Here is a 14,609-nt window from a genome sequence, read left to right as displayed (position 1 = left end):
CATGTGTGTGTACACGTGTGTGAGCCCAGGCACAAGGGACAGTGAGGTTCCACCATCAGAGAAAAGTCTTCTCTCACATGAGTTTGCTCCTGGCCCCGTGATGAACACTACTACTGCTAAAAGTCTAGCAAATAGGATAATTAATAAGCTAACAAACAAGCTGATTCTGTGCAATAGGATTGGTGACAGCTGGGAGGATGGAGAGGCCTTTCTGAACACAAGCCTTTTTCCAGGATTTGTGAGATTGTGTTAAGACAACGATAAGCAGCGGTTGCTGCGGGCACTGTGCTCGGCTTCTCACACACCCGCTCTCGTTTCGGGTGTTCGGATGCTCTTCTCTCCCCAAACCCTGCTGGACCCCAGCTCTGCAGCCCCCCGGTCTCTGCACTCACAGGCTGTGTGTGCTTGTCCCACCGCTGGCTCAGGTGGAATTCCTCATTTATTTGCATTTATTTGGTGGCAGAGAGCCTGTCCAGCGCAGATGCTCTTTGGGCAAGGCGGCGTGACAGAGGTGGCAAATCCCATCACTGCTGTCTCCTTGTCCAGCAAACACCCCTGTGAGTTCCTCAATCGTGTTTTTTGTACAGGGAATTACAGGCCAACTGCACACAGAACACCTGTCTCTGGCTTCGGGCCACCTCCAGCCAGCATTTGGCTCTTTCCAGTGGCACCACACTGTGTTCAGGAGCCAAACAAGGATATTTGTTCCCGTACCATCATTTTCAAAGATATTCCCATCACTCCTTTGTGTGTTTTCCTCCATTTATGGCCCATTAGAGTGCTTTTAGGAGCTTAAGGTAAAGCCCTCAGAGCTACAGGTTACTGCTGCCTCTCTCCTGGCTCATGGCCATTCCAGCTTCCTCGACTGGCATGAAACCGCCTCCAGGTTTTAATTATTGATATTGATATTTATTTCTGATGGTTTGCCCTGTTCCTGGGGAAATCCCAGCCCTCCAAACAGCAGGGGAAGCTGCCTTTATAGTCCAGGCAGTGCCTTTTGCTCGGGACCCTGCCCTTGGAGATCCACCGCTCACCTTGCACAGCCCCTCCCCCCTGCTCTCCATGGAACAAACCCTCGATCTCTGAAACCACCAGAGCTCAGTTTTGCCCCTCCGAGGAGCGGGGGGCACCGGAGTCCTCCTTTCCTGCTGCTGCCTGATAGGATCCTTCCTATGCAGCAGCGAGCTGAGGTGCGTGTGTGGGAAATTTGGCTTCTGCAGGCGCTGGAGGGAAGGATCCCTTGGGATGCTGCAGGATCCCGTTCCGGGGTGGGAGAATGCCACGCGGAGAGAGCAAAAGGCCGCGTCCAAAGCTTGGAGCGAAGCCAATCTGCACACGCAGCTCATGGGAGAGAGGCTGGAAAAACTAATTACCGAGATGGGGGGGGCGAGTTGGATAATTGCACCCTGTGCCAGAAAGGGGAAGGGTCGCTCCCGGGGCCGGCGCTGTCGGATCGGGGAGATCTCGGGCGACCGAGGAGAGAAGAGCTGCGAGCCGAGGGGCGCGGGGAAGGTTTGGGGTTAGAGCTTGGCTCCACACAAAGGAGCGAGCGGCTGGAAGCCGCTTCCACGCCGAGAGCCAATCGCTGCTGCGGCCCCGCGATAAAAGCGCTCGGAGCCGGCGGTGGGAGCGCAGGAAGCGGCTCCGCTCCACGGCCGCGGCCTCTGCGGCGGGACACGGGCAGCAGAACCCCCGAGCACCGGGCACAGCACCGGGCACCGGAGCGGCGGAGCACCGGGCACGGCCCCGCCCTGCCCCGCGGACCCTCCGCTCGGCGGTGAGCTCGGCTCGGGGCGGGGGGCTGCCAGACAATGCCGGCCCCGACGTGGGCAGCGGGGGGTTCGTCCCCAGCGGGGATTTCCGACCACGCAGGGCTGCGAGAGCTGGGGAGGGAACCGGGGAGATCGGCGGGGAGGGAGAGAGGCGAGCGGCCGCGGAGAAGGGATGGAGAGGAGCGAGGAATGAGCGGGGAGAGCCCCGGGAAGGGGCAGCGCCGGGCAGGAGCCGCCCAGCAGAACGGGGCTCATCCAGCCCCGGAGCCCCCCGCAGAACGGGGCTCATCCAGCCCCGGAGCCCCCCGCAGAACGGGGCTCATCCATCCCCAGAGCCCCCCGCAGAACGGGGCTCATCCATCCCCGGACCCCCCCGCAGAACGGGGCTCATCCATCCCGGATCCCCCGGCGAAACGGGGCTCATCCACCCCGGAGCCCCCCCCCGCAGAACGGGGCTCATCCACCCCGGAGCCCCCCCCCCAGAACGGGGCTCATCCATCCCCGAGCCCCCCCCCAGAACGGGGCTCATCCATCCCCGGACCCCCCCCAGAACGGGGCTCATCCACCCCGGAGCCCCCCGCAGAACGGGGCTCATCCATCCCCGGAGCCCCCCGCAGAACGGGGCTCATCCATCCCCGGAGCCCCCGCACGCACCGGGAGCTGCTCGGCTTCGGGAGGAGGCTCGGCCGAGGGGGAAGATCAGGGGGGAGGGAAGGAATTTGGGGATGCTGTGGGTGAGGAGGGGCAGGGAGGCGCTCCCGGAGCCGGCCGGGGAGCGGGGGCGAGCTCCCCGAGCCCGAGTGAGCCCCGGGCGAGGGGCTGGTACCCGCCGGGGCGAGCGGGCCTGTGCTGGCTGGATCTGCTCCGGGGGATGCGTGTTTTGGGGCGTTATTTCGGGGCTCACGCTCCCCCTTTGGGCCGTAATTCCCTCTTTGTTGTGTGCTGCGGTACATGCCGGAGGGAGGGCTGGACAGATCCATTTTATTAAGCTGATCAGGAAGAGCAGAGATGGAAGGAAAACCTGTTAGATCCCGGCTCCCTTATCCCCCTTGGTTAAATGCCTGCCCAGTTCCCGGCGGTGTGTCTCCTACCGCCTCATCCAGGCTGCGTTTAAACCTTTCCAGCCACAGGTCTTTCATCACTTCCCTGGGGAGGCTGTTGCATGACTGTGAGATTTAATAACAACACAAATGCCCTGGGCTCTGACATAACCCTGAGCAGCCAGGGATCTCCCAGGGCTTCACAAAGGAGAGCAGCTCTGTCTTCATGGAGGGGAGAAAAGGGAACAGGGAAAAAAAAAAATTAAATTATTTATCCATTGTGAATCCACTGCCACCCAAAATTAGCAGCAGATTTAGGAATCAAGCCCAAGTCTCCCTGCTCCCAGCCTGGTGCTGTAACTACTGTGTTTTGAGCCAGCCTGATCTGTCTAATCCCCTTGGATCACTTCAAACGAGCTAAGATACCTTGTAGATCATATTTATGATCAATTTTCTGCCGATTTTTTTTTTTGTTTTTCACGGTGTGGGTATCGGTTTTGAAAAAAAAAAACCAACTGATAATCCAGCCTTGAAAATTGGGCTTTGTCCACCAACGACGTCGTGTGAGGGCTCTCACAGGGAAGACATCTGGTGCCTCAGCTGAGCTGTCGTGTGTTTAAGGCCAGGAGTAGCGCATCTGCAGCATTATTAATGTAGATTACAAAATAATTGCAGGGCAATCGACCAAGCTTAGGCTGAAACAGCCCCAGTGTTAACGTCCTCTTTAAATGGGAGCCCTGCAAGGAGCAAATTCCCGGTTCCGAGGTGAGGGTCTGGCAGAACCAACCTCTTGGGCTTTGCGAAGTGGCTGGATGCATCTTCATTCTCACACAGCTCAAAACCAGGATCCTGACCTTTTTTTTCGGTCAGCAAAAAAAAAAAAACCCAAACCCCGTGAGAGATGTCTCACAAGGGAAGGAAATGCCTCTTCTGGTTTCCTTCAGTGGGTAGCTCCTGTGAGTTTTCAACTGCCCCTCTGGTCCTGGAGGGTGATGGAGTTTTTCTTTTCCTTTTCTCCCACCCTCAGCTCGTGCAGGGTTTTTCCAGGCAGCTGCCATGTGTCCCCCCCAAGACGTGTCTGCTTTCCCCTCCCAGTTCAGTCATTTTTATCTGCTGTCTGGGGGTGTTGCAGCGCTTGCCTTGCTCTTAGCCAAAGCCCTGGGATGGAGAACATTAAATCTGGACAAAAGGATTATTGCAATATCAATGTTAAGCACACTTTGGACGTATTTCTCGCTGCTCTGGTGTGCCCATTACCCTCTCCATTTGTCCAGCTTGGGGTTTTCAGTGGCAAATGCCTCAGTGTGCTCTGGGGTGCCCCTCCAGGGATTACTTTTCCCAGCACGCTCATTGCTCATTGCTCTGCTGCAATCGTGGGGATTTCAGAGAAGCAGATCCTGTGCTGGGCTGGATGGCACCTTGGATCCTAAAAGGGAGGATAGAGGTGAAGGCTGAAAAGAGCCAGGGCAGCTCAAAAAAAAAAAAAAAAATTGGAGAGATTTAACTACCAGTATGGTTTTGGTCGTGCTTTCTCCTTATAGAATCTGCATCTGGACAGCAAACAGCGGCTTTTGTAGGGCTTGTGTGGAGGCAGGGACCACGGAAAGGGGTTGTGCTGTGTTTTGGAGTGCCTGGATCTGGACTCACTCCTGCATCTGCAGGTGATGAAACAGCAAAAGCTTTTTGTGGGATCTCTCGGGGCCCAAGAGATGGGCTCACCCCATGGAATCAGAGAATCCTTCAGGCTGGAAAAGCTCTCTGAGATCATAGTGGCCAAACATTCCCCCAGCACTGCAAAGGCCACCACTAAACCATGGCCCCAAGTGCCACATCCCCAGGGCCTTTAAACCCCGCTGGAGGAAATTCCAGTCCCGAGTCTGGTGTGCAACAGGTGATATTCCACAGGAGGAAATCAGCCAAGGTAGCACTGAGAGGTTGTGTTGGAGGAGGGAGGAAATTCCAGGCAATTACGGGTCCATGAACTGGAGTACGAGGAAAGGTTGGTTTCTAGAGAAGGTTCTGGAAGAGTAACCAAAGACTTGCTGTTGGGAAGCAGAATAAAATCTTAGGTGGTTTTAACACAGATCATGTCAGGCTGGCTCAGTGTCTTCTTTGGATATGAGAAATGACTTCTGAAACAACAGGGCCTCGTGATAGAGCCCCGAGGAAATGATTATTTTAGGTGGAGGCAGGGAGAAGAGAGCAAAATGGAAGGAAGACACTTGGATTCCTCTGCAAGGAGGGGTGTGAGGATGCATCAGGCCAGAGGATTTCAGGGGTTTTGTATCAGAATACCAAGGTCTGAGATCTCCCAGGCGTGGAGCTGCCAGACCAGCTCACCTCTTTGCATCGGGCCACCCCGTGAGAGCAGCTTAAAAGGAATCTGCTTCTCCTGAGCGTGGTTATGGACCCCACTGAGAGGCAAACATCTGATGGGAGGAGAACTGATGCCTAATGGGAAATGGATGCGAATCTGTGTAGGAAAGCAGGAGGTGATGATTCCGTGGGTCGTGGAAGAGGTGAGGGAAGCGCTGACGAGGGGAGGGAAGGAGCACGAGCTGCTCTTTGCCTCTTGTGCTGTGTTGCACCTCACCAGCCCGCTGCAGGGCTCCCAAGGCTGGAAACACCTTTGTCTGATGTCCAGCCTGAACCCCTCAACCTGCATTTTATCTCTGGCACTACTGAGAATTTGCCTCTGCTTGGAAAAGTCTCTTCTCATCCTCCTGGCAGGATTTCTGCTGTGCTTCTCTGCTCTGTGTGAACTCCCAGCAAGGCAGGAGATCCCGGGGAGCAGAGACTCCCTGGAGAACACGGATTTGAATGGATGTCATTTAATCCCAGGAATGGGCTGCCTCAGTTTCTGCTTCTGGAAAGCAGGGGAGTGCCAGTAGCATCCTTCTGGCCCGTGGGCCCCCTCACTGAGGCGGGGACCAGCCCAGCTCCCCAGGCCTGAGCTGCGCACCTCCTCCTCAGGGGAGGCAGGGATGAAAGTGGGAGAGGGGAGCGGGCGGGAAGGGGCTTCCCTGGGGCTCCCCCTCGCTCCTGTGGGTCCCCCATTGTTGCCCTGACAAAGGCAGCCCTGTTCCTCCCCACAAGTACTCCTTGTCAGCGTCCCTCAGCATTTCGGCCGCAGATTTCCTGCCCGCTGGCAGCCTCTCAAGAGGCAGGACGTGGATGGAAAGGGGATTAGTGGAGCAGGCTGGTGGAAGGTGGCTCCTGGCCGTGGGGTCAGGTAGGCTCAGCCCCACTCTCGCCAGGGATCTCACCAGCAGGGCAGGGCTGTCCCCAGAAGTGTCCGGGTTCTCCTTCCTGAAGCTCTCCACCCTGTGCCAAGGCAGCAGGGACCTGCCCAGGGTCCCCAGCACCAGTGAGGTTGGCTCCAAGAGCCAAGAACCTGGAGCTGAACTGAGGGATTCCATACCTAAAGCAGGAGCTGTGGCCACTGGGCTCTGTGCATCATCCCCTCCCTGGCACTGCCTGGCTCTGGCCTGGTTGATGCTGGCTTTGCACCACGCTTCATTCCGTGGCGTGGGTCAGCCGTGAGACCCCGAGGCCGCAGAGCCTCGGCCCTGGCTGATCGCCAGGCTCAGAGACAGGCTCTTCCAGCTCCTTCCACCTCCTCCCCGCCCTGGCCAGCCGGGAGGGATGATGGCCACGGAGCTGGAGGCTCGGCACTGCCCCGTGCGTGGGTTTCACTGATCCTGCACGGCGTCCTGGGGACATCCATCCCCGCAGCCACCAGCCCAGCCCCTGAGAGCCTCTCTGAGGAGCAGCCCCTGGCTGTGCTCACTCCACGTCCCCCGAGGATGGAGGAGGAAGGGGGCCCGGATCCCCCACGCCGTGCTTTGCCTTTGGGAAGCCTCCTGCGATGGAGCAGCGATCCCTGCATAAACAAACCCTTCCCAGGGCTGCTAATGGGAGCCATATGGCAGAGAGGGGCCTCTGGCCCTCCGCAGTCACGCTCCTGCTTCCCTGTGCCAGGAGCCCACCGGCTCCCGGGGAGCCCCTCAGCCAGCACCGGGCTGGGAACCGCTGGGAACTGCTGGGAAGCGCTGGGAACCACTGGGAACTGCTGGGAACCACTGGGAACCGCTGGGAACCACTGGGAACCACTGGGAACTGCTGGGAACCACTGGGAACAACTGGGAACTGCTGGGAACTGCTGGGAACCACTGGGAACAACTGGGAACTGCTGGGAACCACTGGGAACCTCTGGGAACGGCTGGGAACCACTGGGAACTGCTGGGAATCACTGGGAACCGCTGGGACCCACTGGGAACGGGCTGGATCAGCACTGGGGACAGCCCCGGTGTCACCTCTGCACAGGGGAAAGGGGCAAAGGCCCCCTGCACCCTTCCTGCCTGCGGGAAACGTGATCCTTCAGAGGGAGGTTGAGGCTGGGGCCAGCCCAGATGTCCCCTCTCCGTGCATCTGCCCCAGGGTCAGGCAGGAGGGTGAGAGGGGATGCAGGAGGCTGTTAAAGCTCTGTGATGGAGCAGCACAGCCTTCCTCCCCTCCAGCTCCTCCCTGCTCCGAGCCATCCGGCGCTGCAAGGGGCAGGACCAAGGGAGGCTCAAGGCAAAGGGGTTCTCACCTTGTCCTGTGCCAAAATCCTGGCACTGCTGGCACTGCTGGACAGGAGGACGCTCCTCCCCAAGCTGTGTAAGCGGCTGAGGATTTTAGGGAGCAGAGCTTTGGAACAGTCAGACCCAGCAGTTACTGGTGCCAGTCTCCACTGCGGGGCACGACCTTGCTGTCTGGCTCTGTCACACGTGCCCACTGCCGCCCTCAAAGCCAGCGAGCCCCGAGGCTTCCTGAGCTGTTTGAAGGCTTTGGCACCTCGGTGTCACCGCATTCCCCCTCTCGTGGAGGCTGCTGGTGGCTGCCTTGGGCTCCAGTCCCAACCTGCGACGACAGCAGCTGAGAGCCTCCAAGAAACCCTCCTGCAGTTTCTCGCTTGTCCTGGTTCCCTTATCGCCTCAGCACACCCTTCCCCTTTGAGATTGCTGCTCTTGCCTCCTGCCCTCCAGCAGGAAGGAGGTTTAGCTGCTCCTGTGCCCCAAGGGCGGCAGCAGCAGCAGCAGCAGCGAGGGGCTCTCGCTGGAAACACGGCCCGGAGAGCTGAGGGAGGGTATGTGCACAGGGAGAAAGGGGCTGGGTGGAAAACATCCAGCCATGGGGTGGGATACGTGGGTGGAATGGAAGGGAAAGGGGTCTGGGGGCGTGAGGAGCCAAGGAACAAAGAGCAGGTGGAAGTAATCGTTCCTTATCAGAGAACCCCGGAATGGTTTGGGTTGATGGGACCCTAAAGGTGACCTCGTTCCAGGGCCAGCTTCCACCACACCAGGTTCTGGGGAAGGGCAAGAGGGGCGTGATGGAGGGTCTGGGAAAACCGAGGGAGAGAAGAAGGTGGCTGGGGTAGGGGAGGAAGATGAGCTGCGAGAGGAGGGAAGCTGGGGGAGGACAAATATTTGCAACAAGGGCTGGGGTAAAGGTGAAAAGCAGGTGAAGAGGGGGTTGTGTGTTGGAGGTGTGCGTGGAGTGGGGGACACCGGGTTTTCTGGGTGCCTCATGCTCCCTGCGGGGTCTGTGCTGGGCTCTAGGACCCGACAGACCCCGGAGACACGAAGAGAAATTGCTGTCCCAGGGAACGGGGGGCAGGCAGGGGCTGTGGGGCTGAGCCCTGGCCCCCAGCAGATGCTGGGCTCGGCAGCAGCTGCCTGTGAGCAAGCTCGGAGAGCAGGAAATAACAACCAAACCGCAGAGAGACGGGAAATGATTTTGATAGAACAGGGCTGGGTCTCAGCTGAGGCCGTGAAACGTTTGCATCCAGGGCTGTGCAGCCCCAGGGCTGTGAGGGGCACCCCCGGTGCCCAGGACCTGCTTTCAACTCTGAGAGCAGCCGGGAATTTTCGCTGCTTTGCTGGGTGTAACGCAAGCCTGGTGTCGGCTGCTGGGGGTTTGGCAGCCAAAGAGCCCCTAAAACTCAGGACTTGTTTGCAAATGTCCCTGTGAGGTGGGCACAGAGGAGATGCCCCTGCCCCAAACCCTCCACCCTGACACGTCTCTGCCCTGGAGCTTTCTCAGCGTCCAGCCCAGCCCTTGTGCAGCGGGAAGGTTTTTGGGGTGACAATATGAGGCCAAGGGGGTTCAGTAGGACAGGAAAGCGGCCCCAGGCAGAGGGAGGTGCTGGTTTTCCAGCTTCCAGCTCACCCCCACCATTGCAAACCACCCCTTCACCCTGCTTCTCGCTGCTCTGCTCCTCCCTTGGCAGCGCTCGCTCAAGCCCGCAGCTCTGTCCTGTGTATTCAAACCAGGGCTCATCGTTCAGGCGTGTTTTGAAGGTAAAGTGTGGCGGGGGAAATCCCCTGAGGAGCTGTCAGTGTTTTTTAGCTCATTTTTTTTACCAAAAGGGGTGATCTGCTGTGCTGGTGGTTTTCTCCCGTGCCGGTCCCAGCTCTGTCAGCGCTCAGGGCATCACACGGGGCCACAGCTCACGGGGCTCAGCCGAAAGGCGACGTGGGCTCCTCGAGAAGACAAAATCCCCGTCGCTCGCTCTGCTGAGCTGTGATCAGCAAGGCTGTTCTGGGCTAAAATTAGACCAAAATCACCTCCAAAATTCCTCCAGCAGCACCAGCCCTTTAGTGGCTGCATTGGTGACACACGGGGTGCTGCTTTTGCTGCCCGGGCTTGGGCTCAGCCTTGCTGCCAGTGGCGTGGTGATTGCCTGGCAGGTGCTTGAACCATCTCATCACCTTCCAGGTGTTCACAGCCCCAAACTCTCCAGCTGCTATCACACACCTCCGGACCTGCCTCTCCTGCCATCAGTCCAGCTCTGTGTGCCTCAATCTCTCCCTCAGGAAGCCCTGGACCAGCAGCCCAAAGGCTGATCCTCCCCAGAGGCTGATCCTCCCCAGAGGCTGATCCTCCCCAGAGGCTGATCCTCCCCAAAGTCTGATTCACCCCAGAGGCTGATCCTCTCCCGAGGCTGATCCTCCCCAGAGGCTGATCCTCCCCAAAGGCTGATCCTCCCCAAAGGCTGATCCTCCCCAGAGGCTGATTCTCCCCAGAGGCTGATTCTCCCCAAAGTCTGATTCACCCCAGAGGCTGATCCTCTCCCGAGGCTGATCCTCCCCAAAGGCTGATCCTCCCCAAAGGCTGATCCTCCCCAAAGGCTGATCCTCCCCAGAGGCTGATTCTCCCCAGAGGCTGATTCTCCCCAAAGGCTGATCCTCTCCCGAGGCTGATCCTCTCCCGAGGCTGATCCTCCCCAGCAGCCCCAGATCTGACCCCAGGGAGGAAGCTCTGAGCACACACCAGCTCCTGCAGAGCTGCTGGGTTTGGGTGATGAAACCATCCCCGCTCCTGATGACATTTCCTTTCCAGGTGTTGCAAGAGGCCTGTCTTGGACACCTCTGCAGGGAGCATCGACCCACAGGACTCGAAGCTCAGGATTAAAAGGAAGGAGAAGGGAAAAGGAACCATGTTCCAGGCTACGGGAGCCGCCAGCCCACCCCCAAGTCATGTATGTGTTCTGTGGTTTGTTTGGGAATTTCAGCTGGGTTCGGGTTCTCGGGGCTGCACACGGGAGCTGCGTTCCTGTCCTGACATTTTAGGGTGATCAAAGTCGCAGTCACTGCTACTCAGGCAGCAGGACTGGGGGCAGGAATGTTCCAGCAGAAGGTGCTGTTTGCTGAGCACACTCTGGCCCGTGCAGAGCTCTCACCCTGCGCTGTCTGGAGCTGCCGTCTGTTTGTTTGTGTTTCCATGGCTTTCCGTGATCACAATCGAGAGCTTTCGGGCTGCTTAGGGCTGCAGTGATTGGAGATGGAAAAACATAAAGGTTCAAGAACATCTCCTGCTGGGACAGGATACGGCCCTTCCCGAGGGAAGATCGCTCCGATCTGGAATAGAGAGCGTGGTGCCTGACGGGGGCCAGGAGGCTGCCGAGAAGTGACAGCAGCCGCGGATTTGCTGCAGCCTTGGGAACGGATGTGTCCCAGCTCCAGAGAGGCGGCGTTTTCCTTAGCCCTGGTCAGCTGAGCCTGGAAACAGAATATGAAACGCTAACCCCAGGAGAGCACCTGCGGTTGTTCTGCCAGTGCCAAGGGATGCAACTGGTTTTACACTGGGGCCTCCTGGCTGCCCATGTCCCGCTGTTGATTTTGGCCGCTGCTTTCAGCCTCGTGGGAGTGAGAGGAAAAATCAGGTCCCTGACCTCAGTCAGTGAGAGCAGCTGGGAAACGTCTGAGGAGGCAGCTCGGCCAGGGGAGAGCTTCCTGTGCGTCTCTCAGACAAACTGCTTCCAAAAATACAAAGGAGAAACGATGGGGAAGGACGAGGCAGGAGGGACGGGGGGTGGGGGATCAGCCTGGGGGCAGAGAGGGGCAGGGGAGGAAGGCCAGGGACAGCAGGGTGACATCCTGGGGTCACACTGCCCCGGCCTTAGCGGCGAGGAGCGAGGGGGATGAGCCAGCCCTGACCGGAGCCACCCTTGGGTGCCGATTTTGGGAAGGAGGGAGTGCTGCCCTCAGTGCCAAGGCGGGTGGAACTCCTTGGGGTGCCCGTGCAGGTGCCCTGGGGAGGGTGCAGGATGTGGAGCAGGTGAGGGGGAGCAGGGCAGGTTTGGAAGGGACGAGCTGTCGCAGCTGCAGCTGGGACGTGGTGCAGACAGACCCCGAGCCCCAGGGCGCAGGCAGAGGCTGCTCAGTGTTTGGGGTCGTGCCCCGGTGCTGAGCAGCATTTGCCCCCCCCCGAAGTGCAGAAGCCCCCGGAGCTGTGGGAGCTGTGCCCGTGCCCTCCCCACACCCCCGAGCCTGCGGGGCCTCGATTCCTGCACAGCCCCAGACTGAGGAGCTGCAACGGGGCAGAGGAACTGGAAACAAAACCTCTGCCTCAAAAGGCTCCGGGACAGCGAGGGGCACCCAGCTATGCCCTGGGGGAACGGGCACTGCCCCCTGAGCCTGGGCAAGGACCCACGGGGCAGCGCTGCCCGAGCCCTGTGCACCCCCAGCGAGAGGAGTTCATCATCCCTCTCCAAGGGGCAGGAGCAGCCGCTGCTCTGTGGAGGTGCACGAGCCACAGGTGATGGTTTCCAGCTCACAGAGGGGTTTTGGCAGGGGGCTTGTGCCAAGCTCTCATTTTGCTTTCTCCTTCCTTTTTTAGGAGGCCAAGGGCAGCTCAGGAGGCAGCACAGTGCAGCGCTCCAAGGTACCTTTGGTTTTTCTACATCACAGGATCAACCCAGAATGGTTTGGGTGGGAAGGGACCTTAAATCCCATCCAGTGCCACCCCTGCCATGGCAGGGGCACCTCCCACTGCTCCAAGCTCTGTCCAGCCTGGCCTTGGGCACTGCCAGGGATCCAGGGGCAGCCCCAGCTGCTCTGTGCCAGGGCCTCATCCTGCTGAATCTTGGCAAGGCTGGAAGGGCCAAAAGCCCAAGGACCGAGCTCCAAACGAGCCCAGCAGCAGTGGAGCAGCCCAGGGAGGGTGAGGGAGATGGGGCTTCTTCCTGCTCCCCAGTGCTCCAGGGAATGAGGGCAAGGAAGAGGGCGGTGGAGGGATCCAGGGTGTTCCAAACTCCCTCCTCATCCTCGGCCTCCCTTTGCTGTGCCCTTGGCCAGTCCTTCAGCCTGAAGGCGCAGGTGAAGGAGATGTGCACCGCCTGCCAGAAAGCCGTGTACCCCATGGAGCGGCTGGTGGCCGATAAATTCGTCTTCCACAACTCCTGCTTCTGCTGCAAGCACTGCCACACCAAGCTCAGGTGAGCCGGGCTGTCCCCGTGGTGGGCCAGGTGTCCCTGCAGAGACCCTCCCGAACGGTGCCCTCCCCATCACAGACCCCCAGCCCACCCCTTACAACAAAACAAAGGTTTATCTGCACACCTGGGCCCAAACCTCAGCTAAATCCCGGCTGGTGTGGAGGGAGAGGTGCTTCCCCTTGAGAGCAGCCCCAGGAGCTGAGCCAGATCCTCCTTCTAGAGGACTCAGAGCCGAGGCTGAGCTCCCCTGGGACCCCCCAATCTCTACTCACAGCAGCCCCCAACAGCCTCTGCCGGTGGGAGGGAGCTGCTGGCCCTGAGGGTCCCCTCCTGCACGTCCCCCCTCTGCTCTCCCGGTGTCCCCAGTCCCCCCTCACCTCCCCCAGGCCGCAGCTCCGTCCCCAAGCCCCGCTGACCCTGCCCTCCCTCCCCAGCCTGGGCAGCTACGCCGCTCTCCATGGGGAATTCTACTGCAAGCCCCACTTCCAGCAGCTCTTCAAGAGTAAAGGCAACTACGACGAAGGCTTCGGGCGCAAGCAGCACAAGGAGCTGTGGGTGCACAAGGAGGTGGAGAGCGGCACCAAGTCGGCGTGAGAGGGCCCAGGCCCTGCTCCTGGAGCCCAGCAGAGCCGGGGCAGCTGAGCCGGGCGCGAACTGAGCTGATGTAAAGCAGGACCTGGGCCAGGGCAGAGGGGGAGCCCCTCTCCGGAGGGTGCTCAGAGGGGTTCTGCAGGCTGTAAGGACAGGGCAGAGGTGAGCAGGGTGCAGCCCCCAGACCTGAAGCCCTCTCTCTGCAGGCTCCTCTCCCCTGTGAGATCAGAGCAGAAGCAATTTGCCCCCTCCCCACGGGACCCCCAGCCCTGTCGATCCATGAAAAGGAGACGAGCCGGGGGCTCGTGAATCGCTGCGGAGCTCCCGGCTCCCCCACACCAACCCCGCATCGCTGGGGCTCTGGGTGAGGAGGGTCCTTGGTTTAACATCAGCTCAGTTCAGCTGCCATGGTTCAGCCTCAAGGATGTCGCCCCGCCACGGTTTCACGGTGTCTCTTTTTTGATATTTGCCTTCCACTGGTACGTTCTGCGCCGGAGCCTCGCGGCAGCTTGGCACGCGCTCCTTTATTTTTGTAATACAAGGTTTCCAAGCCTTCCCTGTCTCGTGCTGTGTTCCCGGGGGCCCGGGGAGCTGGGGCTGGAGCTCAGGTCTGCCTCTCACTGCCCGGGCGCTGTGGAAAAAGCTGCTGTCCATGCAGGATCAAGAAGTATTCCTGGATACCCGCGTGTGAGCGAGGCTGGGGGTGAGGGAAGGGGAAGAGGAGCCCACCCTCCTTTGGGGAGTGCTCAGAGGGGTCCTGCAGCCCATGAGGACTGGGCAGAGGTGACCAGGGTGCAGCCCTGGACTGGAAGCCCCCCCTGGGGCCCCCAGGTTTTTGGGAACCCAACTGGGATTTCAAATTCCGCATCGGTGCTGCCCTGTGAGCCGCACAGCCCGGCTGGAACCTTCCACCAGCTTCCAAACGGAGCCCAGAGCACCCTCAAAAGGCTCAATCCTCAGGCTGTGGGTGCCCCAGGATCAGAGCCACGCCTTTGCCCCGGTGTGTCTCACACTGTCCCTCACCCGTGGCGCCCTGTCGCTGCCTCAGTGGCTCTGCCAGGGGCTGGTGCCACACAGGGCTTGGACCCACCCCGCTCCCAATCCCCGGGTGTGGGTGGCACAATGCTGGTGAATTAACGAGCCCAGCAAGCGCTGCCCTGCCGGGGACACAAAGGCAGGAAAACCAGAGAAAATGGGCGAGCGTGCTTTTAATTATTATTTACCTCTTTCCTCCAGGCACGGCTGTGCTCAGGAACCCCATGTCTTTCAAATTCGACAGGAATTGAGCTTTTCAGGGCCCCCACACAGAGCAACAGCCCGAGATATCCACAGCAGGAGCTCCTGTTCCATCCCTGGCTGATCCCAGCCCCTGGGAGAAGCCAGACACAGCCATGGAAACAGGAAACAAGGATGAAAGAGGGAGAAAGATGGGGATGGGCAGCCCAG

At 59.6% G+C, this 14,609-nt stretch overlaps 1 protein-coding gene across 3 annotated transcripts; it reads left to right on the top strand.

Moving 5' to 3' along the window:
* The first annotated feature begins 1,070 nt into the window (after window positions 1–1,070).
* On the top strand, window positions 1,071–13,716 carry LIMD2 (LIM domain containing 2). Of its 3 annotated transcripts, none has more exons than XM_040087193.1 (5): window positions 1,071–1,190; window positions 10,199–10,337; window positions 11,978–12,022; window positions 12,436–12,575; window positions 13,007–13,716. In XM_040087193.1, exons 2-5 carry the CDS (start codon window positions 10,296–10,298, stop codon window positions 13,164–13,166), a joined length of 387 nt encoding a protein of 128 aa, XP_039943127.1. In that variant the 5' UTR covers window positions 1,071–1,190; window positions 10,199–10,295; the 3' UTR covers window positions 13,167–13,716. The 3 variants fall into 3 exon arrangements, with proteins under 3 accessions (XP_039943127.1, XP_039943129.1, XP_039943126.1); XM_040087195.2 differs by lacking the exon at window positions 1,071–1,190 and adding an exon at window positions 1,652–1,777; XM_040087192.1 differs by lacking the exon at window positions 1,071–1,190 and adding an exon at window positions 7,396–7,943.
* The last annotated feature ends 893 nt before the right edge of the window (window positions 13,717–14,609 follow it).

The sequence above is a fragment of the Hirundo rustica genome, chromosome 27, assembly GCF_015227805.2.
Source record: "Hirundo rustica isolate bHirRus1 chromosome 27, bHirRus1.pri.v3, whole genome shotgun sequence".
NCBI lineage: Eukaryota > Metazoa > Chordata > Aves > Passeriformes > Hirundinidae > Hirundo > Hirundo rustica.
Note: the sequence above shows the minus strand (reverse complement) of the source record. Positions and strands in the feature narration are given on the sequence as shown.